This window comes from Neurospora crassa, linkage group III (assembly GCF_000182925.2).
Source record: "Neurospora crassa OR74A linkage group III, whole genome shotgun sequence".
In the NCBI taxonomy this organism is placed as follows: Eukaryota; Fungi; Ascomycota; class Sordariomycetes; order Sordariales; family Sordariaceae; genus Neurospora; species Neurospora crassa.
Genome location: NC_026503.1, coordinates 2,711,044 through 2,733,658, shown reverse-complemented (window position 1 = coordinate 2,733,658; position 22,615 = coordinate 2,711,044). Strand labels below are relative to the sequence as shown.

Sequence of the window (22,615 nt, the reverse complement as noted above, 5' to 3'; positions counted from 1 at the left end):
AGCTGGTAGCTGGTAGCAGGTACCGGTACTTACATACGTACTGTGCATGCATCACAAGTTTGCGGTTGTTTTGGCGCATGGCTTCTTCACCTTCCACATTTCCCAGCCGTCCGTCATCCTCCGTGGTCCTAAAGTGCCCCGCGGTGGGGAGGACCGTAACGCAAGGGTCCTTGTTCCGGTACCCTTGCGGTTGAAGCATCCTACCGTATGCATTGTGGGAAAATTGACCACGGGTGTGCAATGGTGACACCTTCTTTTCCCCATGAGCACCAAACCAACCCAAGACAAGCTTCGGGTTTGGTTCTCTGCTGATTACCATGACATGGGCTGCTGTGTGCTGTGTTCCTATGTGTGCGGGCAAGATTCGAAAAGCGTGGGGATGGAAGCACACAAAGAAGCGTTGGGAACCACACACACACCCAAGCACAAACGAACAGGTAGAACTACATACTGTATGGATCATGGTGTAGGTACAAATTACACTTACTAACGATGTTGTACTGACCTTGCCTGATCTCTTCTGGGTACCATTGATCTCCTCTCAGGCTATGCCTAGCTTTTCTCTCGGTGTCGACGGTCCGAAACACGGGAGAAATGGGGGGCATCAAGTATCCCCTTTGGGAGGTCGTTTTCATGGGCCATGGCTATAAGATAACCATCGCGCCCTCACTTGAGGCTGCGTTCTTCCTTCGTGGGCTCCCTTTCTTTCCCAGTTCTTCTTCAGTCCCTTTCCTCGTCTATCCCAGTCTGACAGATAGCCGGTTGCATAGCAGCTAGGGTTGAGTAGCTTACAGTCAGTTTGGCGGAGTCATTCTCAGATATCTCCCCTGACCCATCTCTGGAAAACCTCACATTGTCCAACGAGATAAGCATTTATCATGTCTCTTCCTAAGGATTTCCTCTGGGGCTTCGCTACTGCGGCGTAAGTGCAAATTCTCAGCTGAGATTCCGGACTTATTATCAGCAACACCTTATGTTCAGAGCTCAACAACTGATACGGATATCTCTGCATTAGCTATCAGATTGAGGGTGCTATCCACGCCGACGGCCGTGGCCCCTCTATCTGGGATACTTTCTGCAACATTCCCGGTAAAATCGCCGACGGCAGCTCTGGTGCCGTCGCCTGCGACTCTTACAACCGCACCAAGGAGGACATTGACCTCCTCAAGTCTCTCGGCGCCACCGCCTACCGCTTCTCCATCTCCTGGTCTCGCATCATCCCCGTTGGTGGTCGCAACGACCCCATCAACCAGAAGGGCATCGACCACTATGTCAAGTTTGTCGATGACCTGCTCGAGGCTGGTATTACCCCCTTTATCACCCTCTTCCACTGGGATCTTCCCGATGGTCTCGACAAGCGCTACGGCGGTCTTCTGAACCGTGAAGAGTTCCCCCTCGACTTTGAGCACTACGCCCGCACTATGTTCAAGGCCATTCCCAAGTGCAAGCACTGGATCACCTTCAACGAGCCCTGGTGCAGCTCCATCCTCGGCTACAACTCGGGCTACTTTGCCCCTGGCCACACCTCCGACCGTACCAAGTCACCCGTTGGTGACAGCGCTCGCGAGCCCTGGATCGTCGGCCATAACCTGCTCATCGCTCACGGGCGTGCCGTCAAGGTGTACCGAGAAGACTTCAAGCCCACGCAGGGCGGCGAGATCGGTATCACCTTGAACGGCGACGCCACTCTTCCCTGGGATCCAGAGGACCCCTTGGACGTCGAGGCGTGCGACCGCAAGATTGAGTTCGCCATCAGCTGGTTCGCAGACCCCATCTACTTTGGAAAGTACCCCGACTCGATGCGCAAACAGCTCGGTGACCGGCTGCCCGAGTTTACGCCCGAGGAGGTGGCGCTTGTCAAGGGTTCCAACGACTTCTACGGCATGAACCACTACACAGCCAACTACATCAAGCACAAGAAGGGCGTCCCTCCCGAGGACGACTTCCTCGGCAACCTCGAGACGCTCTTCTACAACAAGAAGGGTAACTGCATCGGGCCCGAGACCCAGTCGTTCTGGCTCCGGCCGCACGCCCAGGGCTTCCGCGACCTGCTCAACTGGCTCAGCAAGCGCTACGGATACCCCAAGATCTACGTGACCGAGAACGGGACCAGTCTCAAGGGCGAGAACGCCATGCCGCTCAAGCAAATTGTCGAGGACGACTTCCGCGTCAAGTACTTCAACGACTACGTCAACGCCATGGCCAAGGCGCATAGCGAGGACGGCGTCAACGTCAAGGGATATCTTGCCTGGAGCTTGATGGACAACTTTGAGTGGGCCGAGGGCTATGAGACGCGGTTCGGCGTTACCTATGTCGACTATGAGAACGACCAGAAGAGGTACCCCAAGAAGAGCGCCAAGAGCTTGAAGCCGCTCTTTGACTCTTTGATCAAGAAGGACTAACGGGGCAAGAAGAAAGCATGGGTGGATTATCTGTTATGAAATTTGTGATGAATTGGGCAAGCGTCAGCAAGGGAATGGGAATGATTTGCAAGGGTTTAGTGTTCAGGGGTCCTCTGTTTTTTTCGACCCCCTCCTTGAGTGCGCATTCGCGTATTGCGTTGTCTGGTACATAGAAGCCGTGTAATCGAGCAGCTGCATGTCGAATCGTGATGCTTGGTGTTGTACCTCAACATATTGTGTCCGTGGGCGTGCCTGGCTTGTTAGTGGGACCCCCTGTCATGTTTTCCATCCATTCTGCGTCTCGAGCGTATGGATTTCCCGTGACGCCAATGAGGATCGTCCCAAGCGGGATGACGCAAAGCATCATCCGAACTGTGCCGGCGCATTGATTCCAGGTTTGTGTCGGGGCAGATAATCTTTTACACCCAAGAGGAATCGGAATGTCCGGTCGAGGAGATGGTTTGGGGTCAACAATGGTGAGTTGAAGAAGTTGGCGGGATCCTGTATGAGACAAGGGGGACGATTTGGAGTTCAGGAAAGTTGGGGAAGCTGTTTGAGTGTGGGGTATCTCTACCGCGGGACACGGGATCCGACATTTTCTAACCGGCTTCGGCAACTTGGCGCGGGACCCCTCCTTTCTCCTCAATTCAATTCGAGATCAATTGGGGGCGCTGCTGAGTGATTACACTAGAAGCAGAGAGCGCACGAGCCACACAGTCACCTGAGACACGCCAACCCCAGAATGCGTTCCTCTTGGCAGTTTGGCCGAATCTGGGGTTGACAGGTCGGGTTCTCCTTGACCTTTTTATCACTGGCGGGGCAAGCCAGAGGACTCCAGCCAAGCAGCGGCCATGGCGAACTGTCATCGACAACTCACAACAAGGAGAACAACGAGTTCGGGATAGGAGCACTGCCAACACACAATATCACCGCCGATACTTGTTCGGTCAGCTCCAGCTCCTCTGCTGGTGCGACATCGGTTCTTCAGAAAGGTGGAGGTCTTGGTTTCCGACAACGGTTCAGCGCGGTGATGCACTGAGTCGATCGTCAGGTGTTCCTGGCCAGGCGGCTGCTTGGGGTTTGTACACTACCGTGCTTACATATCCATCTCCTCCGGTTCCATGATCCCCGGCGAGGACAGATTGCGGAGTATACCCCATCTCGACCGTGCCGACCCCGTACACTACAAACCTCATGTGAACCCCGCTGGCAACCCCGTACACTACAAACTCGAGACAACCCCGCCGATGTCGATGTTGGAACGTCCACCAAGAAGAGCGTGCGTCTCCAACACTCTGGTGCTGGTCATAGCCTCCGCCCCGTGGATTGGCTGGCTTGGCCCGAGGATCTTGGATATGATGGAGTTCGGACAGCTGGAAATGCCCAGATCCAGAAAGGCCCAACACCGTTATCCCCGTTTGCCGAATTCCCCTGCTCGTCATTCTCCAGATGTGAGGAGGCTCTGCCCTGTGATCCTTGCAAACTATAAATCTGTCTTGGTCCTTTGTGTGTCTTATACATATCGACACCTCCTGATTTGTTGTTGCTCTTCTTCTCTGTCTGTCTTTTTAACTTCCGTCACTTCCGTCCTTCCCGACTTACTCTTAGTGTGTTGAACAACCGCTTGCTTTCTTCAATCGTCCAGTTTAGTTTCGTTTTTGTGGAGTTCACGATACCTGATATTATACCCATCATCTTCAGTCGTCCTGCCTGTCTAGTTTCCAGCCCTGAGATTACACCACACGCCCAACTTATTTGTCTCGAAGAACATTCCAGCGTCGTCGACTTGACAAGTTACTACACCCCACCTCTGTTCACCACCCATCAGCCAATCACACACAACTTTAACCATGTCCGGTGCGCCATCAAGACTCAGGAGCGTCCTGAACCACCTGCTTCCCCATGGACAGCCAGCACATCACATCCACAATCTAACGCCCACCGTCTTCCTTGAGCGGGCGGCTGCCATTGAGCCTGAGGCCGAGGCCATCTTTCACATCACCGCCAACGGCAAGACACTCAGGCGTTCCTACATCGAGTTCGCCGATCGCGCTCGGGGTCTTGCCTACTACCTACGCAAGCATGGCTACAAGCGCGTTGGCCTCCTGGCTCCCAACACCCCGGCCTTCCTCGAGTCTGTTTATGGTATCGTAGCGGCTGGCGGTGTCATAGTGCCTGTCAACATCCGCCTGAAGCCTGAGGATATTACCTACATTTTCGACTTTGCAGAGGTGGATTCCATTATCGCCGATGCCGAATACGCCCACCTTCTCAACTCGTACAAGAAGGAGCACCCTGGTGTCCCCGTTATTATTGATGTTGTATGTAGCTTTTGGGAGACGATTGTAAGCTAGATGAAGAAACTGCTGACACCATGTACAGGACACTGATGCCACAGAAGGTGCGCTTTGCGGCCCTTTTGATGAGGCGGTAATGGAGGGTCTCAACCACGATAAGGCCACCGGCAGCAAGGGCTGGGCCGATCTACAGAATCAGACCGTCGCCAATGAGGATGATATGATCGCCATCCCCTTCACCTCTGGCACCACCTCCAAGCCCAAGGGCTGCGTATACACCCACCGCGGTGCTTATCTTGCCACGCTCGCCAATGTCATCGAGTCTGGACTCAACGTTGCCGATGGTCGTTCCAAGTACCTCTGGACACTTCCCATGTTCCACGCTATGGGCTGGACTTTTCCTTGGGCCGTCTGCGCCGTGCGTGGGACCCATGTGTGCCTACGCAAGATTGACTATCCCTTGATCTGGAAGTTGCTGAAGGAGGAAGGCGTGACACACTTTTGCGCCGCGCCCACTGTTAACACCCTCCTTTGCGCTGCCAAGGAGGCCGAGGCTCTTCCCAAGCCCGTTCGTGTTACTGTCGCCGCCTCGCCCCCGACTCCCCATCTGTTCGAGCAGATGACAAGTCTGAACCTCTTCCCTGTGCATGTGTATGGCCTTACCGAGACCTATGGCCCAATTACGAGGGGTTATATCCTTCCTTCGTGGGATAACCTTCCTCCTCATGACAAGTACGCCAAGATGGCCCGCCAGGGACATGGCTTTATCACCAGCTTGCCAGCTCGCATCATCAAGCCCGACCAGCCCGAGGGAGTGTTGATTGACGTGGAGAAAAACGGCCAGGAGGTTGGTGAGATTATTTTCACTGGCAACATCTGCTGCAAAGGCTACTACAAGGACCCCGAAGCGACGAGAAAGCTGTTTGCAGGTGGCATGCTACACACGGGCGACTTGGCCGTTTGGCATCCCGATGGAAGTATCCATATTCAGGATCGCGCAAAGGATATTATCATCTCTGGTAAGTAACCTAGTTTTCTAACCCCTTTTCTTACCCCGTCTTCTCATAAGAAAGAAAAAGAGAAAAAAAGAAATAAGAGGGAAAAAATTTTGGAACTAATCTTTTAGTCAATAGGCGGCGAGAACATCTCCTCCGTAGCTCTTGAGTCCATGCTCGCTGAGCACCCCGACATTCTCGAGGCCGGCGTCGTTGCCGTTCCCGACTCCCACTGGGGCGAGCGGCCCAAGGCCTACATCACCCTGAAGGAAGGTCGCGAGACCAGCTTGACAGGCCAGGACGTCATCGACTGGGCCAAGCACAACAGCAGCATCAGCAAGTTCATGGTGCCGAGGGAGGTTGAAATTGTCAAGGAGTTGCCCAAGACTAGCACGGGCAAGATCAAGAAGAACGAACTTCGGGTGTGGGCTAAGACGGGAACCATTCCTAACTAAGCGACGAAGGGAAATTTGAACAAATCTCCTGTCGCAGACTTGTATTCTGGCGAGGCAGGAGTTTTTTGGGCGGGTTCTTGTATATACTATCGGGCGCATTGTTTGGGGGGGGGGGGTTTCGGCACCCAAACCCCGGAGCGGTTATGGTGTTTGGCTGTAACGATGTTATGACTTGGATGGCATTCGCGACGAAAAAGATAATGTCAGTCGATTTTCTGAACCTGATATGTTCTGCACAACTGTCTAAAAAAAAAACGTCATGTTGTGTAGTTGGTAGAACCTCGACTGGACTTCTTTGCTAATGCTCTAAAATATGTCTGATGCTACGAGCAAAGAGCATGCATCTGGATGTTAAACTCATTTCTATTGACACATAATTGGAAGTTCAGGCGCATACTATCCGTTTGTATCTATTTACTACCATCGGTATCTGGGTCTTCTCCTTCTACTTACTCAGACTAACAAAAATGATCCTGAGGCAAAAGAAGAGAACGAGGCAGAATACGAAGGCGATTTAAAGTGAAGGAGCTGCCCGAACGTAAAGTAACGGAAAAAAAAAATAGCAACTGGGAGGATTGAGGACTGAACGCGATTTGAACGCGTGACCGTTCGGACTGCAGCCGAACGCTCTACCCCTGAGCTACCGGTCCAATTCCCAGTTATTGATAAAACGTTAGATCAATCCCTAAAATTGCCGGCGTGAAATCATGCATGAAACGGCTCCATGATTAGTCATCCACTGCTAGGCGTCATGCAACCGACCGAGGTCAAAAGAGATAATGCGGACAAAAATCGACAATTCTGTTAGAACTTTGGTGTTGACAATTAAAAACCCGTTTGTGCACAAACTAGTTAGTAGTCGCAATCATATGTAATGGTGCACAATAACAGCCTTCTTTAGAGCGGCGATATATTAGGTACCACTTTATGTTGGAAGTGGAGTGCTTTCAATCTATTCACATCAGTTAGGCCGTATGGTCTCGACGGACAGTTAGCAGGTGTAAGCAAAGACGCCAAACATATCGAGAGCGGTTTAATTTTGCCACGGATGAATAAAATATCGTTTCGAGCGCCAACAACCATTTTTAAAGATGACCATGCATGCCGCATGTCCTGAACTTCCTTCCCCCGAACTCCGACTTCCGATCAAGTCACCAAACTAAGCCCTCCTCCTTTTCCACATTTTCCCAAGGGCAATAATAATAAGTATATACACGAACGAAGTAGATCTGCTGAAAACCACAGTTTTGTAACGTCTTGTTATCCTGTTTATTTTTCTTCCCCAGATGTTTTGCATGTCGTTCGATTTCAGCCCCCCCCCCCTCTTTTCTGAGCACCGGACACTCCTCGTTATCATTACCCCCTGTACGGCCAGCATTAGTAAACCAAACATAATCATTCCGTCTTAGTACTAGCCTGCAACCTCCTCATCGCGTTCCTATGCGCTCGATGCGCTCGATGCGCTCGTGCTACTTGTAACTGTGTCTGTCCGCTACTGCGTCTTTCCAGTGTCTCTACTGCTACCCCTGTTGATGTTGGATCCTGTTGCTGCTGCGGTGGTTGTTGTCCATACCCGTAGGTGTTTCGTTGCGTTGATGTCCTCCGGCCTAGTCCCGAGTGAATTTGTTCTTGTGTCTGTGTTTGCGTGATGACGCTGGATTGATGACCAACGGAATAAGGATCGTAGACGGTGGCTGGTGGTTGTAGTGGTGATGTTGATGAGGTTATTCTTGCAGTGGTGTTGTTATTGCTATTCGATGCGTTGCGACTCAACGAGGCCCGCAAGTCAGCGGCGACACTGTCGCGGAAGTTGGCGAGTTTCGCTTCGCGGACGGCATCGGGAGTCGAAGGACCCAAGGATAGGTTATTAAGCTTCGGGCTTGATTTCGGGTTTGTCGGATCTTGGAACCTATCTCGTGATCGTCTGTTCTTGGATTCAGATGTTAAGCTGCTCTCTCGAATGATTTTGCGACGTTGAGATAGGGGGATATTGTCGATATCGATCGGAGGACTGTCACTGCCATCCTGCACCAAGTGCAGTTTCACGGCAGGAGCTCTGTCATGGAGGACCTCCACTGCCGGGGCGTTGAAAGAATGTCCCTGGGACTTGCTGCGTAGAACTGCCTTGCGTGTATCCATCAATGTCGATGGTGTCTGGTGTTGAGATGCTCGTGGGGTTTGAGCAAGACCACATGAGCCAACCGCAGAGGGAACCGCTGATACTCCCAGAGAAACAGAGCGTGATATTTGGTGCTTACGGCCCGATAGCTGTCGTGAAGCAAGTTGATGGCTTTGAGCACCCCCCTCCTCAGCGATTGTTTCGGTGCACAGTCTTGATGTTAGTCCTTTGAAGGATTCGGAAGCAGACCGGTAAGGAAAGGCCCTAGTTGTTGCCACGCGTCCCGGCTCTGGTGTAGAGTCTGAAGCATGATATGTGTCCTCCGGATATCTTTGCAACACAGGCCCGGAGCTGCTCCGATGCATAGCCCGTTGTCGAGCAAGGTAGTCTGTTACCAAGCTCGTTGTTCTGGGGATCGCTCGAGGTAAGCTAGCATTCGTTGCTGTCTGTTGGAGACCGCTGAGATCCACGGGTACTGGATTTTCGGTTGGGAGATTCGAATTCGTCTCCTTCGAACCGTCGATAGGTTGAGGCGCCGCCGGCTCCTCAGGGATATCTGCAGCATCCAAGTGCTTAGCCCATTCTTTTGTCCGGTGGTACAAAGCAACCGGTGAAAGTTCCTGTGCATGATTTTCCTTAAGGAGGCTGCTGCCTGAGGATTCATCCGACTTTGGCGACCCACTCAATCTCATCTCTGACCCTCCCATGAGCGCAGGTACATCCACTGGACTCGGTTGAGGCTTTTCCTTTTCTCCCTGGAACTCGTATGGCTCATCGAACATTAGGCCATATCCTCTGCTTGTTGATGGAATGTCTGATCCTTGGTGGGCTTGTGAGTGATCTGGCTGATTACTGTGACCCTCAGACAATAGCTTGTCTGCCATTTCCTCGGTTGGTTTGACAGACGCTTCGGTCTGTTTGCTTGTGTCTTCAGTGCTTTGGGTCTCAATGCTAGAAACCTTATCCTTGTCCATCTTGTCGTCCTCAATGCTTTCATCATTGCTGACAGAACCCAAATCATCCAAGTTTACCGCGACAGAATCCGTGTCGTTTCGTATCCTCCAAATCGCCGCAAGCCCTCCTTCACGACTATCACCTGTCTGTTGATTTCCTTCAGCTCCGCGATGTACAGGTTTTGGTGACAGGTTTCGAAAAGCCTCAGCCGAGCCGTTCGAAAGTCTTCTGATCACCATGGTAGACCGGTGCTGTTCTGTTTGTCCAAGCCAACTTCCCCCATCGTTCTCAAAGGGGACATGTAGCTCATCAATGCCATCTTGTCTCTCTATCTGCTCGAGAGGCAGTGGCTCGGCGCTTGTGTATGTCTCTGATGGAGATTGGGGGCGTGGTGTGGAAGCCGGCATAACCGATGACACCACTTTTCGCCCATCATTTACCCTGAAATCCATATTCTCTTCGTCACTTGTCGGACTTCCAGCATCGGTAGGGCACTCACTCGGGACCGTGTCATCTGAAGCTCCGTTAAGGTTGCGAGTTGGGAAGCAAGCCATCGCAGCCGCGGTAGCCTGCGCCGGGGATAAAGGGGTCATGGCTCCAGCTGCATACCCAAGATTGCTGATATTCGAGTCCATTCCTGTGGTTGACCGGGAGCGGGACGTTGTAGCTGCCGGTATGATGCGTTGACTGTGACGCAGCATTCCATTTTCGCTGTCCGTATGACCGAGATCCGAATCTTCCGCTGAAGACAGCTGTCTGACTTCTCCATCTCCATACTTCCGTTCCCAATCTCGGAGGTCGCGAGCTCTCGCTTCTTCCAGCTGACATGCCGTCTTTTCGTCTTCTGCTTCCAAATTTCTTTCTGCTTCCAGGTTTCTTCCGTGGTCCGCGGGTTTCGATTCTCCTCGATTCCTACCCAAACACCAGGGTTTAAGCTGCGAGACAATCCAGGCAACAAAGATAACCATGATAGCTGCTATTTCGGCGCAAATACCGCGGGTTAACGGATACGTGACTGTGCCGAGGGGAAAGATGTCCCCGTTTAGGTCCCAGATGTATACCCAAAATTCCTTCAAACCGGCACGTGAGAAGCAATCGATCCCCAGAACCGCAGCAGTGGCACCCGAAAAGGAGATGGCGGCAATAAGGCTGTAAGTGCGCGTCCATCGAGTAAAGTATGAACAAAACCAGGCCAAGGATAACAGAACAATGAACGCCACTTTACCGCCCTTGTGGTGAATTAGACCTCCGGGCCCAAGAGTAAGCAACCACATACTGAAGCAAAAGCCAGCGAGCAGGCAGGCTGAACTTTGGGCCAAGTCCTGGAATATGATGGCTAGGCCGCCAACGATCAGGCCAGTACAGACCGCAGCCACGACATAGGCTCCTTGGACTGCGTCACTGACTGGCGGATCAGTCACGTAGAGAATCAAAACAGTGGTTCCTAGGCTGACGAGGAAGCCGGTGGTAAGGAATGTGTGGAGCCATTTTTTCTTGGTGCCGACCATACCGCAGACGATACCTGTTAGGATGAGTATGGCGCCGGAAACTGCCCAGCCAGGAGTGATCCGTGGCTGGATGGGAAGTTGACCTTTGGGTATTGTAACTGAAAGTTGGTAAGCTACTGCCTTGTCTGACACCTAGAACACCTACTTAATCAGGTACATACCTTCAAAAACGGAAGAACCATTGGTAGTCCCGGTAGCAGTAGAGACAGTAGGGTTCGTCGTCGTAGGTACAGAGGTAGATACAGTAACGCGTATAGAACCCTTGGATGAACTTTGCACCACTGATGTTGATGCCGGCGTACGTATGGTGTTTTCGATTGTAATGGTAGGGACCTGAGTTGGGGAGAATGTAGTCGATATCCCTGACCGTTGTCTTCTCTCCGGTCTGCTCAACCATCCTGATGTGAGAGTGAAGAAGAGGTAGAGGCACAGCAAGTGCCTCACGTTAACCGAGATGGAAATCCTCATTTCGCTGCCTCCGTCGACGGCACTGCACCGAGACGGCTCGAGTCTTTGACAAGTGAGTAGTAATGTAGCCTGTGGACACCCATAGGTAGTAGTCTATCCCATCCGACCCAATGGCATGACTGATTGATTTATCAGTGGATGATAGCCAAGCAAAGCAACAATGGGCAAGAACAAGACCAGATATAGTACTGTGGGAAAAAAACACCAGAACCGGATAACCGCAAGCAGATGGAGGATACTGGCCTGGGAGATACCGGAGGGGGGTTACACGGGGCCGATCAAACGATAAAAACCTGAATCGAGATCATAGTGAAGGCAGAGGTATACCGGTTTTAGATAACATGTAATGACATGGGTACCGTCAGGAACACGACTTTTTTTTTCCCCGTCTTGTAAGGCTCTTTGAAGGAGAGTCCTGGTGAGGCACGTATAAGAAGAGCTATATATCCTGGAGAAGAGGCACAACGTCGAGGTCGACCTTTTCGGCGGCTTCTCCATGTCGGGTCTTCACCATCAGACAGAGGCAATCGATAGGCCACGAATCGAAGCAAAACGTGACGGTGGCTTGTCGTCTCATAGGTATTGGAAGTTCTATTGTCTCCGGGAGAGCGGGCCAGCTAGGTAGAGGTTGGGTAGGAGGGGATGGGACGTGTGGTGACATGGCGTTGAGGATGTCCAGGATCTCCCCTGGTGCTGTGCCGTATCTGGGAACCATGCTGCCATGTCTTCCAGGACAGGCAAAGGGGTGGATGGAAATCGAGGCGTCAAGATCCAATTCCTACTTGCCAAGAGTACGGAATTCCTGCTCTAGGAAGCGCCGCAGCGCCGCTGGGCATGGTGTCCGGGTGTCTCTCTCTCGCTTCTCCGCCGTGGGGTGGATGCCAGTGTCCAGCGAGGCCAGTCAAGCGTCCCGACTACCGAGACAGACTGCCAGCTAAAAGCCGGCCGACCAATCTTGGAGGAGGGCTGCGTAGGTGTCCATTCTGCAGCATCTCTCAAGGTGCATAACACCCGACACTGCATATTGGAACCTGCTGCAGCTGAGGTTGGTTTCGACGGCATGCCGGGGACATGTCGACGCACTGCAACTGAATGTTCGAGCCCGTCCAGCCTTCCTGCAGATTGCCAGTTTCACGTCCCCCGACCGTGTGGACTGAGCCTTCTGTGACGATCTCCTTTCCCGTTGTTCGTTTGTCCATGATCCTTTGACGAACGCATTTTCCATTGTCTAAATCCCAGAAGGCTGGGACATGATAGTACTGTACAGGTAAGAAAGTCGGCGCCAAAGTGGTGGTGGATGTCACGCTAGTCCCGACTGCGAAAGAAGATGCAGCCGCAGCCTTTTGGACCTGCTTCTGCTTCTGCCTCCGTCCCCACTGCAATGTACCTTTCTACGTAGGTTCCTTGGATGCATGCTCGAAACCTGATGTGGGAACATCAATGCATCTTGGCTTCGGAGATCCATTGGTTATCATGGTGCCAGAAAGCAACCCCAAGAAAGGCTGGAACTGTAGGTTGTTTGGAGACGGGATGGGGGACATTGGCGACACGGCGAGAACGCGAACGGACCCCCCCTCCGGCCGCGACGACTCCGGCCACTCATCCCTCCATTCTCCCTCCAACCCCCAGATTGAAAATCTATCGGGCGGGAGAGGGAAAACCGGTAAACGATGAGCTCCCCGATTACATACATGGCGGCTCTTCGCACTAGTGATGCCACCATGTCGGCTTGCTTTTGGGTGATGTCACACATTTCATCGTTGACCCAGATAAGGTTTAAGCTCTTAGCTTCAAGGTTGCACTTGTGTTTGGGCTGGAGCTACAATCCTTGATGGATCCACCAAACATTTAAGCCAGAGGCCTTTTACACAGTACCACCCTGTTAGGGCAGCCTAACTGGGTCGGCTCGTCGTTTGGGGGGGGGGGGGGGGGGGGGGGGCTAGGTCATCCCAATGATGGATGGAGGCTCGGGGCGGGCCTTTTCAGCCCCGCCCCCATCTTTCGTCTTTCATTCCGTCCGGACCAACTTCAAACGATGGGTCATCCGATGTATTTTCTTGCTCTTTCTCTCATCACCACCAGTCAACATACCTCAATCACCAAACCTCCCTTCTTCACGAGCACCCGCCTCCCAGGTACCTCCCATTTCCAAATTTAAGAACAGCTTTCTATAAAAAAAAAAAAAAAAAAAAAAAAAAAAAAAAGAAAAAGCGAAAAGGCTAGACGCATTCATCACGCATACGGGCACTTCATGTCTCAAACAGAACTCAGCGTCTCTCTACACCCTCTTGATCCTACCACTCCCGCTCACTTTCTTCACCTTCAGGACAGCTTCCATATATTACCTCCCATCTTAACTTACCTACCGATCCCTCGTGCCTTATTCTCGAGCCCTCCCCCCCCCCCACTCCTCCCCACTTCGATTTCAATGTATCCCAACCTCCCTTCGGCAACATCTACCGATCTTGATACCCCGCACCCCGGTAATATGTCTGCAACCACCCGTTTGGCGTAACTTTGATCTTGGGTCAGCTACTGAATTCACCGAGCCCGACAGCTTGGTATGGATTGTGGGTTGGATGGGTGACTCGAAGCCACATATATAGATAAGGCGGGTCGATGGTGCTAACTGATATACCACGTATGTACTGCCGGACTTCCGTTCATGTTCTAAGACACTGGGGGCGGTTTCTTGAAGCTTACCTTCCCCATCGGTCATGGTATGCTTGAGCATGGACTGATTGTTCCGGTTCAAAACGGTGAGGCGATGCGTGTCCCGAAGCCGTCAGTCAAGGTATGTATCATGGAATGGCGTAGTCGCGGTGAGTTGTCGGCGCAAGGCAAGGTAGGGTACCGCAACAAAATGAGATAGTAAGAAATCGATTTCAAAGGTATCGTCTATTTTGTAGTGATAATGTAACTTTTTGAGGTTTTGTGGTGTTGGTATCTCGCCCAATGCTCTACGCTTTCTGGCGCCTTACCGAAACAGGTCATGACAACTATGACAAATGAAACCACAAGAATATATACTTTGTAACAACAGGAACAGCGTAGGTAGCGCCCATGCCAAAAGAGTCATGGTTATTGAACCAGCCGCCCGACATGGTTCTTTTCTCATCCCTTCATTACAGTCAGTCTTCACTCATCTCCTTGAATACCGCGCCCCACTCCCACTCCCCGATGTCATTCTCCTACCACTCGCTGAAAAGCCATATTCAGCGGCCCCGCCGACGTATGGAGAGAATCCGGTCGAATTCCCAGGTCCAGTCGCAAATCCATTCCCATTGATCCCTTTCCTCGCGTCACCCATAATACCTGTGCCACTAACCTTACCAACGGCAATCCGGCTTCTACTACTGCTTCCTCCAGTTACCCCCTTCAGAAAGCCTGCCACCGCCCTCAGCGGGAACAAAACAACAAGACCCAACAATGCCTGGAACGGCATGGCCGCCGCCCAGACAATCGTATCCAGCGCCTTTGCAAGCAGGCCGAACAAACTCAACCCGCTATTAGCGCCCGAAGCACCAGTTGCGCGGCTGTTGTTCCCGTGCGGTCTGGCACCAGTGCCTCCAGCCTTGGCCGCCGCGGCTGCCAGCGCAATAGCATCGTTTAGTCTGCCATCCAGCGCGCCCAACCTTGCCTCTGTCTGGTAAGCCAAAACAGTAGCCTTTTTCTCATAGCGTCTGACTGCACGGTTGAGCGCGTCCAGATCGGGCTGAATCGTATTGCGGACTTCACGCACCATCCCGTCGCGGACTTTGGGGTTCAGGTTCTGCTGGTCCTGGCCTCCTTCCGAGCCGTCGTTTTGTCCGTTGTTGTCAAGGTTGTTTGCCGACCCATTCGATGGCTTTAAGCCTGTAGCACGTTGTTCCAGGTCGCCCAGCCGCTCCAGAATACCCTGCAACTTGGTTGGAGTTATGGCCGACTCGGAATATGGGTTTTTGTGGACGATGCGCTGGAGATGTAGCGTGCGCGCTTGAATGAGCTTGATGAGGTGCGAAAAAGGCCGAACTTCGGCTGCGAGGATGTAAAGCGTTAGGGAAAAGTCAGAGACGAGCCCGCCCTCTGACTTGAACTGGTTGCGCATGATCTGGAGTAAATAGGCCATCATCAACGGAGAGACAAAACAAAGTACCAGAGCGAGCGATTCGATTTTGTAAAGCTCGCCAAGGGCTTTGTCAACGCGGCGGGTGTGGCGAGGGCTGTGGGGTTCTTGTTGAGGGGCGATAGGTATCTCAGGACTATCTAGTTTAGCGTTTTCGTCGCTCGTAGAGGTAGTCTGCTTGCTTTCAATCGGAGTACGTGGTTCTTCGACCTCCACGGATGGTGTTTGGATAGCTGTTACTGTGGGTGACGTTCCATCTTCGTCGAGGGCTGATTCGACGATTTGCTCGTTTTCTAAGCGCACCTGCTGGGCAGACTTGTACATGTTCCTGTGCTAGCGTGTAAGTTGGAAGAGCAGACCATCATATCAGACACCAAAACGTACCACGGAACTGTGAGAGACCAATGGAGAAAGATGGCGGCGAGAACAATTAGGATAATGTCAGTAATGAAGTCGCTTCCCTTGTTGTGAAACATGCCTGCAATGGCTGGCAGTAGCGCAAATGCCAAAGGCATCAAGGAGGATTCTGAAGCCCCATGCTCATCGGAATCGAAGCTGGCCGCCGGGTTCAAAATCTCATGATGAAGATTCCTTCTTGCGGCATCTAGACTGTAGTCCGAGAAGGTTGAGCTGCGTCGCCTGAACTCTCCAAACGAGGTCCCTAGGGTGGATTGAGAATTCACGAGGCGGCGGCGAAGTTGGGCTGGCTGGGACCCTTCGCCGATGGTTGCGGCCCGGCGCATCGGACGACTATCGAGAGTGGACGGCGACATGGCGGGAGTGTCCTCGGTCTCTGTAGAAGTTACTGTGGCCATGTTTGGAGCTTTGGCCTTGGGGTGAATCGGATGTGGCTTTGGTGGCGCTTCTGTCATGGAGTCCAGGCGTTGTTGCGTCTGTCATTGACTTCTCGGGCAGGAACAGCGAAGCGAATGCGTCGTGGCTGTACTTTAGCACTTTTGAGCGAGAGCGCAATGCACCGTAGGTATATGTGCAGCTGAGTGGTGTTTTGATTTTCGCGGCGACCAGAGCCCAGGGATTGCCTGCAGATTTTGACAATAACAGGAGACGTGTTTGGCAGAGGTGACTATTCTAGGACAAGACTGAGAAGGGTGCCGGGTGTTGTTAAGTTGTATAGTGGTGCGGCCCTCACAACGAAGGGAAGCGATGTTGCAAAGCAAGGACGGGTGAGTAAGTAGGTGCAAGGCGGGACACTGTGACGTAGTCTGCGACTAGACGGATCAATTGGAGTTGCGGGGAAGATGGGTTCGTCCCGTCGCTGTCGGATGCCAGATGACTGCACGTCCGTCATTCATTCAGCTTCCGTCTTTTGGAGCCCACAGCGAGCTGCCATCCAGGCAGTCGATCCCGCAATCTGCACAGTAGCGTGAATGGTGGCGACGGACTTGATGTTGCTGCAACGCGTACTCAACTGAAAGAAACGCACGGCCTGGAAGAGATCTCCGGAGGGTTTGGGAAGCCGAGAGACAGAGACTTGCTACCAAGTGGAGAAGAAGAGGAAGTGGTAGGTTTATAAGTCATGGCCCTAGCCGCCCTGGGCTTGGCTCGTTCGAGCTTTGGATTGCGTGCAGCTCTCCTCCAGGTTGGTGTTTCACTGCATTGTGCCATTGGCAGTGGCACCTTGAGAGGTGGTGGCATTGGGTATCAAGAATGAAACCTCGATGTGCTAACAGTCATGCTCATCGACTCACCTACACACGGCTGTTAGCGACGACGAGCAACTTTCTGACATCTGATTCTCAACCCCGCTTGGGTCTCCAGATAAGGTAGTCAGGTTCCCGGCCTCGCTTGCGGAAGAGCTCGGAATATCTGCTGCAAATAGCCATGATGATTGATTTCATTGGCTAGGTAAAATGAGGCCCTGCGTCAGCGTCGGCTGGGAATCTTGTCTTTTTTTTGTCTTGTCTTTTTTTTTTTTTTTTTTTTTTTTTTTTTTTTTTTTTTTTTTTTTGTTGCGTGTGTGTCTAACCCTCTGGACGCAAAGGGCACATTCAAAGGTCTCGGACGGGAAGGGCCGCATCGGAACTCCTTTCATCCACCATGGTAAAATGAATTAGTCGACACTGAAGAGATGCTCCTCTCCTGTGGAGTATCTGTGGTGATACATAGGCAAACAGCCGTTGAGCAGTTGGGGTTGAAGTGAAAACCAAATAAAGCACACTCGATGTCCCTCTTGCAATGGACTTTTTGCACGTGGGCTTTTGGCCCTAATGCAGGACGGACATGCGCGCCCATGTGGAAGCCCCGCTTGCTTGCTTGCTTGCTTGCCGACAGGTGAACATGAAAGGCTGTAAGGAATAGGTGTAGATATGGAGAATCGATGCCTCTCTTGGGGAAACATCTATGTGAAGAACGAGCCCACGGCAACAAGAGGTTGTAACTAACCCTGCTAGCCAGGCCAAAGATTGCTCAAGCATAGTACGCTCTGGTACACTACAACACACCGCCGGTATATGTACCTGCAGATAAAATTGCGTGAACTCTTGCTTGAATTGTGTACCTTCTTTGCGCTATAGCCTTTCCCATGTGTTGGTCAGACGCATAACCCTTGGTGTTCATGCTTGGACTTGCAGCGTCCGAGCACCGCACCAAATCGGGATCGATTATGAGTTCGTCCGATATTCAGTGTCATGCATCTGTAACGGCCATCGGAGATCGAATCCGTACAATCCAGCCCTGATTTGATAGATAGTCTGGTACCAAAGAGCCAAAGCTTTACTGGATCCACTTCGATTGGGTGAACGCCGTGAGGCTGATATCATCCAGTCTTTACACTACAAAGGCCTCCAAGGATATGGAAAGAGGCTAAGAGGACATCCGTAAGAGGCTTCTGTAGCGTTCTGGACCCTTGTCGACGTTGTTGTCCCATATCGTCACGAAAGGAGGACGGTTTCTCTTTCGAAAGGGTAATGGAAGCCCCAAAACTCCCCTGTTCAACCCATGGCCGAAGAACCAAACTAACAAGCAAACTATTATCGCATTGTGATGCCATCAGGACGTCGCACGGCATGGCCGTCCCAGGCATTACAATTTGTAGACATGCTATGTTCGGGCATACCGAAGTAGTGGGAAATTGACATTCAGACAAATTCCACCAGCTGGTCATGGGCGTCGCACAAGAACTGGCTGAGGCTTTTCAACGGTGATGTTGGGTAACATTCTCGGTATGAAGGTGGTTGATACCCCTGACCAGTGAGCTTGCCAGGAACGCGGAGATTCTGGAAATGCTGAGAGATCATCTACCGCCTACGGCCGAAGGAGTAAGGGCCAAGCTTTGCTTGATGGTGACCATTGAAAAGGGGTGGCAGAATAAAAACTTCAAATACTTAGAACATCAGCTTTCTCTTCAGCGCCCACGAAGGACCAATCTGACCACCCAACCATACCTCGATCAAGCAGCTTTCTATCTGGCGTTCGCTACGGCATGCGTTGATGTTGTACAGATCGCAAATGAAGAATCAGAATTGTCGATAATCGCCTCAAACCTCGTTTCGATTTTCAACCACATCCGCCGGGTGATTCAAGTCGGTCGCTTTGCTGGGTACATCCAGGCCAGGTTCGTTGAAGACGGAAGCAAGACCAACGGTGGTGGTATTTGATTGTCGGTTGCCGCCAGCTGACAAGACCTGGGTCGGCTGGGCTGCTTGCTTGATGAGCGGCCCTGGGTCAAGGTGGAATCAACCGCCTCCACACCCACTCGTGCAGTCGAGAGAAAGGAGCCAGTCAGAGCACCCCAAGCGCCGCGCCCTGCATATCGCTGGAAACTCGCAATTATTGTCAACCGACGAACTGGCAATTGTCCGACATTGTCATTGCCGCCCTGCGCTGTCCTCGGGGCTACGGGAAAGAGAGAAAGTGTCAAGTTTGCGGCTATACAGGTTGCCTTCCACGCCGATCGTCCAGTGTCAATTCTGCCGCGACTGCTGCCGCCGTGGTTGGCGTCACTTTAATCGAGATAAGGGGAGCAAGCCAACAACTCGATCGCGAGCCAGGAGGAACCGGTGGACCTCAACGAAGACGGCTGACCTGTCGACGACGACGGGGCTTGAGCAGTCTAGCTGTCTGCGTACAGGGTTGATCGTGGTCAAGCTTGTGGTTTCGACCTGGGTCGGTACCGGAGCTTTTACACTCCAGGACTTGGGCGACTTGACAAGGAAGCAACAAATCACAAGTCGGGATCCCCTGAGTGCGAAGAGCTGCAGACGACCAACACGAACCCGGCCACCAAGCGCAAGACGGAATTTCCACGCTGTCGAGGGGGCCGTTTCTGCGGCCGCCACTGATTGCTCGCTCCAACGGCTTCACCAACGGCACCACCAGCCCACCTCTACTCGTTGCCTGAAGCAGCCGCCGTAGATTTGACCACCATCGAACCGCCATCTCCAACATACCGTTCATCGCCGCATTCTCCATACCCCTTAACCGCCAATAATCCTCAACTGCCGTCTCCGTCGCTACAACCCAACTATCCGGGCGCACACACCTCGACTCCTTCCCCTCCACCCCCCGCAGCGCTTTCTCCCGCGCTCGCGCCCGGCTTTGGCCGCTCGCCGCGCAGGGCACCCGATAATACTCCATTGTCGCTCTTGCAATCACCCTTTCGAACCCGCGGCGCAGTTGCGACATCCAACTTTCCCCTCCACCGCCAGTACGCCCAGTTCCATTCTCCTCATCGCCAATCCCCTGCTCGTCTTTGGAATCCGACCAATTCCACCCCGAGGCTTCCACCTGCTCCTGCTGCAGCAACTCGGAGGAGACGCCAGTCATCGCCTCCGCCGCCGGCGATCCCTCTCTCGCTGCCCTCGCCCCATCTCGATTTCGATCCATCATATCCAACAGCTACCGCCACCGGCGATCAGCCATTGTTAACCGTACCCGAGAACCAACAACAGCCACGGCATTCAGTCATCAGTGCTCGAGCCAGTCTGCAGCTTGAGCGTAGTACAGGCAGTGGGCAGCGTTCCCCTCTGCCGCGCACACTTCGACATTCCCTTGAAGGGAAACGAGCTAGCATACCACCTTCGCCCATCGAACGAGTGGAGGAGACAGACGCAGGACCCTCTCGCATCCGCGCTATTGAAGAAATCCCGGAATCGAGCGCGTCTGGACGAAGGACTCGGGGTCAAAGTATATCAAGCACCCAGAGTCGGGTGCCGGTTGGGCTGAGCTTCGACCACGGAAAGAAAGGTTTGGACAAAGGGAAAGGGAAAGAAGACATGGCTTCAACGGAAACCAAGCAGGAGGAGAGAGGGGGGGCCGGATTTTCTCCCGACTTGGAACGAGGACCGGATGTGATGGACGCCCGGCAGTCAATAGGATCACGGATATCCGGCATTGGTTCTGCCATTTCATCAGATGACTCGGATATTTTGGGGGATCCTGACCAGCAACCAGACGCTGGCGACGAATGGGGACCTCAGCACGCTTGCTACCCGCACCTCAACCCGCACGTCCCCTTGGATTCTCCGGAATACATTAATACGCGAATTATCCGAGTCCGTCGGGATTGGCTATTGGAGGGTGATCTGGCTCCTACGTTCTCAAACCTGTACCCCGAAATCCTCGAGCCGGCAGGGTTATCAGAGCAAGAGTTCCGGCGTGTGATCCAAAAGCTGAACTCCGAGCTTGTGCCGATATTTAGTCCATACAACTGGCGCAACATTTTGGACGGCATTCTGGGTCTCGCAACAGGCTGGTTATGGGAAGACTTTGGGTTTACCGGTGTAAAGGCACGGTTACAAAAGCTCGAGAATTGGATTGAACAGTGGAACAAAGAGATGGAGAAGACGGTGGGTAGTGAAGATGGCACAATCCCCCCCAAGATCGTGCCACTGAAAAAGACCGGTTACATGACAGTACGTCTTTTCCTAAACCGTATTCTTTACCTGCCGTGACCGTATGCTAACTTGAGGACGGTAGTTGGATATTCAAATACCGGATCCCGAGATTGCCCCTGCACCACCTACACCGGGTGCCTCTCGCGGGACTGACGGGGCCATTCAAGTTGAGCCTGTCGAACCTCCGCAACAACCACCAGCTGTAACTGTCTTATGAGTGACTTCCGCCTTGATCTGGCGATGAAGCTCTCCCCGCCTAGTGATCATACCTTCGCATGCCTCCTTTCTGCTTATTCTTCTGTACGGAGCTATCTGAAGCTCCTCAGTAATTGCGCGCGGAGCATGCTGGAGGAGTGTCAATGTGACTGATGGCTCTTGTCGGATACATCCACACGCCCCACAATGATGCATTGCTGGAGGTTGCCTCTTTTTCCTTCTTCTTTTTACCCCCTTTTTTGCACCCACTTTTGATACCATTATACCACCCTGTTCATTAGCATCGGCGTTGTTTGGATATTCTGGAAACCTGTATTGTCACTCAGCCCCTAGCGAAGCGGCTTGCGCATCAAAGGGAACTGTTTCCACAGAACAATACAATTATGGGCGAGAGAGGACGCTTTTTATGGATAAATTAATCAGGACAAAAAAATGAAGGAAATCCGGGAGCTCTCAGCTTGAACAAAATGTCTGGAGTTTGCCATGAAGCTACCATGCAATCAAAGTCGCTTGGTCGAAGACCGCCTGACGAGTAGTGTAGTAGTAGCATTTTCTCATCGCCGATCTCCAAACAAGGAAGCGTCTCCATTTGCCCTACATACCCTTGAGTACCTAAGCCATTGATTGAATCATGTCGCAACCTAGGTTCGACTGGACCGCTGCATCCGTCCAAAGCATCCGCTTTTGAGACAATAGCAACTTTCAATCACGGCACTGGCACTCATAAGTTTAGTCACGGCTGTACAGCAGCACAGTAATATATGCTTTACTTGGCTCCCAAAATTTTAACAATTGGAAAAGCTGCATGGCGCAGCGGAAGCGCGCCGGGCTCATAACCCGGAGGTCACTCGATCGAAACGAGTTGCAGCTAAATGACTTTAGTTTTTTTCTTTTCTTTTTTTGATTTCCATCTTCTGGCTTTCTTTCTTTCTTTCTTTTTCGGTTTTATTTTTTCATTGACCTTATTCTGCGTTACGCCTTTCCAGTAGTAATTCGTGTCCTGTTCTTCTTCCCTTTTCACTTTTCCCTCTAGAACATCTTGCAAACAGTTTCATCACTCCCAGCTCCAGGAACTCTTTCTTGTTAGTTGTGCACTCTTCTTTCGTCCCTAGTTGCATGAATCTTCTCTTTGCTTGAATTGGATCCCAAGCGGAAAGGAATGCACGAACCGAACAATGATGTCTCGGGCTTGTGCTGTACGTATGTATGTAGTCATGACCTTGCTTGTTTGCACGCTGAAC

General features: G+C 52.2%; 7 protein-coding genes and 2 non-coding genes across 10 annotated transcripts; 5 read left to right on the top strand and 4 right to left on the bottom strand.

The window, feature by feature from the left end:
- The first annotated feature begins 278 nt into the window (after nucleotides 1-278).
- gh1-1 (glycosylhydrolase family 1-1) lies at nucleotides 279-2,693 on the top strand. Of its 2 annotated transcripts, XM_011395456.1 has the most exons (3): nucleotides 279-691; nucleotides 774-922; nucleotides 1,016-2,693. In XM_011395456.1, the coding sequence occupies exons 2-3, from the start codon at nucleotides 879-881 to the stop codon at nucleotides 2,400-2,402; spliced, it is 1,431 nt and encodes a 476-aa protein (XP_011393758.1). In that variant the 5' UTR covers nucleotides 279-691; nucleotides 774-878; the 3' UTR covers nucleotides 2,403-2,693. The 2 variants fall into 2 exon arrangements, with proteins under 2 accessions (XP_011393758.1, XP_011393759.1); XM_011395457.1 differs by having other exon boundaries at nucleotides 587-922.
- A 631-nt stretch (nucleotides 2,694-3,324) lies between these two features.
- On the top strand, nucleotides 3,325-4,115 carry NCU16661 (hypothetical protein). The gene has a single exon (XM_011395742.1). It carries the CDS (start codon nucleotides 3,524-3,526, stop codon nucleotides 4,016-4,018), a length of 495 nt encoding a protein of 164 aa, XP_011394044.1. The 5' UTR covers nucleotides 3,325-3,523; the 3' UTR covers nucleotides 4,019-4,115.
- Nucleotides 3,984-6,426, top strand: NCU00129 (AMP-binding domain-containing protein). Its single transcript, XM_951089.2, has 3 exons — nucleotides 3,984-4,723; nucleotides 4,785-5,718; nucleotides 5,833-6,426. Exons 1-3 carry the CDS (start codon nucleotides 4,253-4,255, stop codon nucleotides 6,147-6,149), a joined length of 1,722 nt encoding a protein of 573 aa, XP_956182.1. The 5' UTR covers nucleotides 3,984-4,252; the 3' UTR covers nucleotides 6,150-6,426.
- Nucleotides 6,427-6,727: 301 nt separating this feature from the next.
- Nucleotides 6,728-6,799, bottom strand: NCU15233. Its single transcript has one exon. It is a non-coding gene; the product is annotated as a tRNA-Cys (tRNA).
- Nucleotides 6,800-7,544: 745 nt separating this feature from the next.
- NCU00128 (hypothetical protein) lies at nucleotides 7,545-11,127 on the bottom strand (the record flags this gene model as incomplete). Its single annotated transcript, XM_951088.3, has 2 exons — nucleotides 7,545-10,828; nucleotides 10,938-11,127. The coding sequence occupies 2 exons, from the start codon at nucleotides 11,125-11,127 to the stop codon at nucleotides 7,545-7,547; spliced, it is 3,474 nt and encodes a 1,157-aa protein (XP_956181.3).
- A 2,941-nt stretch (nucleotides 11,128-14,068) lies between these two features.
- On the bottom strand, nucleotides 14,069-16,795 carry NCU00127 (hypothetical protein). Its single transcript, XM_952158.3, has 2 exons — nucleotides 15,688-16,795; nucleotides 14,069-15,631 (listed from the first exon to the last, which is right to left on the bottom strand). Exons 1-2 carry the CDS (start codon nucleotides 16,173-16,175, stop codon nucleotides 14,341-14,343), a joined length of 1,779 nt encoding a protein of 592 aa, XP_957251.3. The 5' UTR covers nucleotides 16,176-16,795; the 3' UTR covers nucleotides 14,069-14,340.
- A 1,002-nt stretch (nucleotides 16,796-17,797) lies between these two features.
- Nucleotides 17,798-20,088, bottom strand: NCU16659 (hypothetical protein; the record flags this gene model as incomplete). The annotated part of the gene is made up of 2 exons (XM_011395741.1): nucleotides 17,798-18,637; nucleotides 18,708-20,088. One exon carries the CDS (start codon nucleotides 20,086-20,088, stop codon nucleotides 19,330-19,332), a length of 759 nt encoding a protein of 252 aa, XP_011394043.1. The 3' UTR covers nucleotides 17,798-18,637; nucleotides 18,708-19,329.
- On the top strand, nucleotides 19,256-21,983 carry NCU00126 (hypothetical protein). The gene is made up of 2 exons (XM_952157.3): nucleotides 19,256-21,176; nucleotides 21,241-21,983. Exons 1-2 carry the CDS (start codon nucleotides 20,538-20,540, stop codon nucleotides 21,373-21,375), a joined length of 774 nt encoding a protein of 257 aa, XP_957250.1. The 5' UTR covers nucleotides 19,256-20,537; the 3' UTR covers nucleotides 21,376-21,983.
- Nucleotides 21,984-22,173: 190 nt separating this feature from the next.
- On the top strand, nucleotides 22,174-22,245 carry NCU15232. The gene has a single exon. It is a non-coding gene; the product is annotated as a tRNA-Met (tRNA).
- Nucleotides 22,246-22,615: the final 370 nt, after the last annotated feature.

Coding starts and splice junctions, on each gene's coding strand:
- gh1-1 (XM_011395456.1), top strand. CDS start 879: ATGTCTCTTCCTAAGGATTTCCTCTGGGGCTTCGCTACTGCGGC. Junction 923..1,015: donor TGGGGCTTCGCTACTGCGGC/GTAAGTGCAAAT, acceptor TCTCTGCATTAG/CTATCAGATTGAGGGTGCTA.
- NCU16661 (XM_011395742.1), top strand. CDS start 3,524: ATGATCCCCGGCGAGGACAGATTGCGGAGTATACCCCATCTCGACCGT.
- NCU00129 (XM_951089.2), top strand. CDS start 4,253: ATGTCCGGTGCGCCATCAAGACTCAGGAGCGTCCTGAACCACCTGCTT. Junction 4,724..4,784: donor TCCCCGTTATTATTGATGTT/GTATGTAGCTTT, acceptor CACCATGTACAG/GACACTGATGCCACAGAAGG. Junction 5,719..5,832: donor AAAGGATATTATCATCTCTG/GTAAGTAACCTA, acceptor TTTAGTCAATAG/GCGGCGAGAACATCTCCTCC.
- NCU00127 (XM_952158.3), bottom strand. CDS start 16,175: ATGACAGAAGCGCCACCAAAGCCACATCCGATTCACCCCAAGGCCAAA. Junction 15,632..15,687: donor TGGTCTCTCACAGTTCCGTG/GTACGTTTTGGT, acceptor ACGCTAGCACAG/GAACATGTACAAGTCTGCCC.
- NCU00126 (XM_952157.3), top strand. CDS start 20,538: ATGGCTTCAACGGAAACCAAGCAGGAGGAGAGAGGGGGGGCCGGATTT. Junction 21,177..21,240: donor AAAAGACCGGTTACATGACA/GTACGTCTTTTC, acceptor TGAGGACGGTAG/TTGGATATTCAAATACCGGA.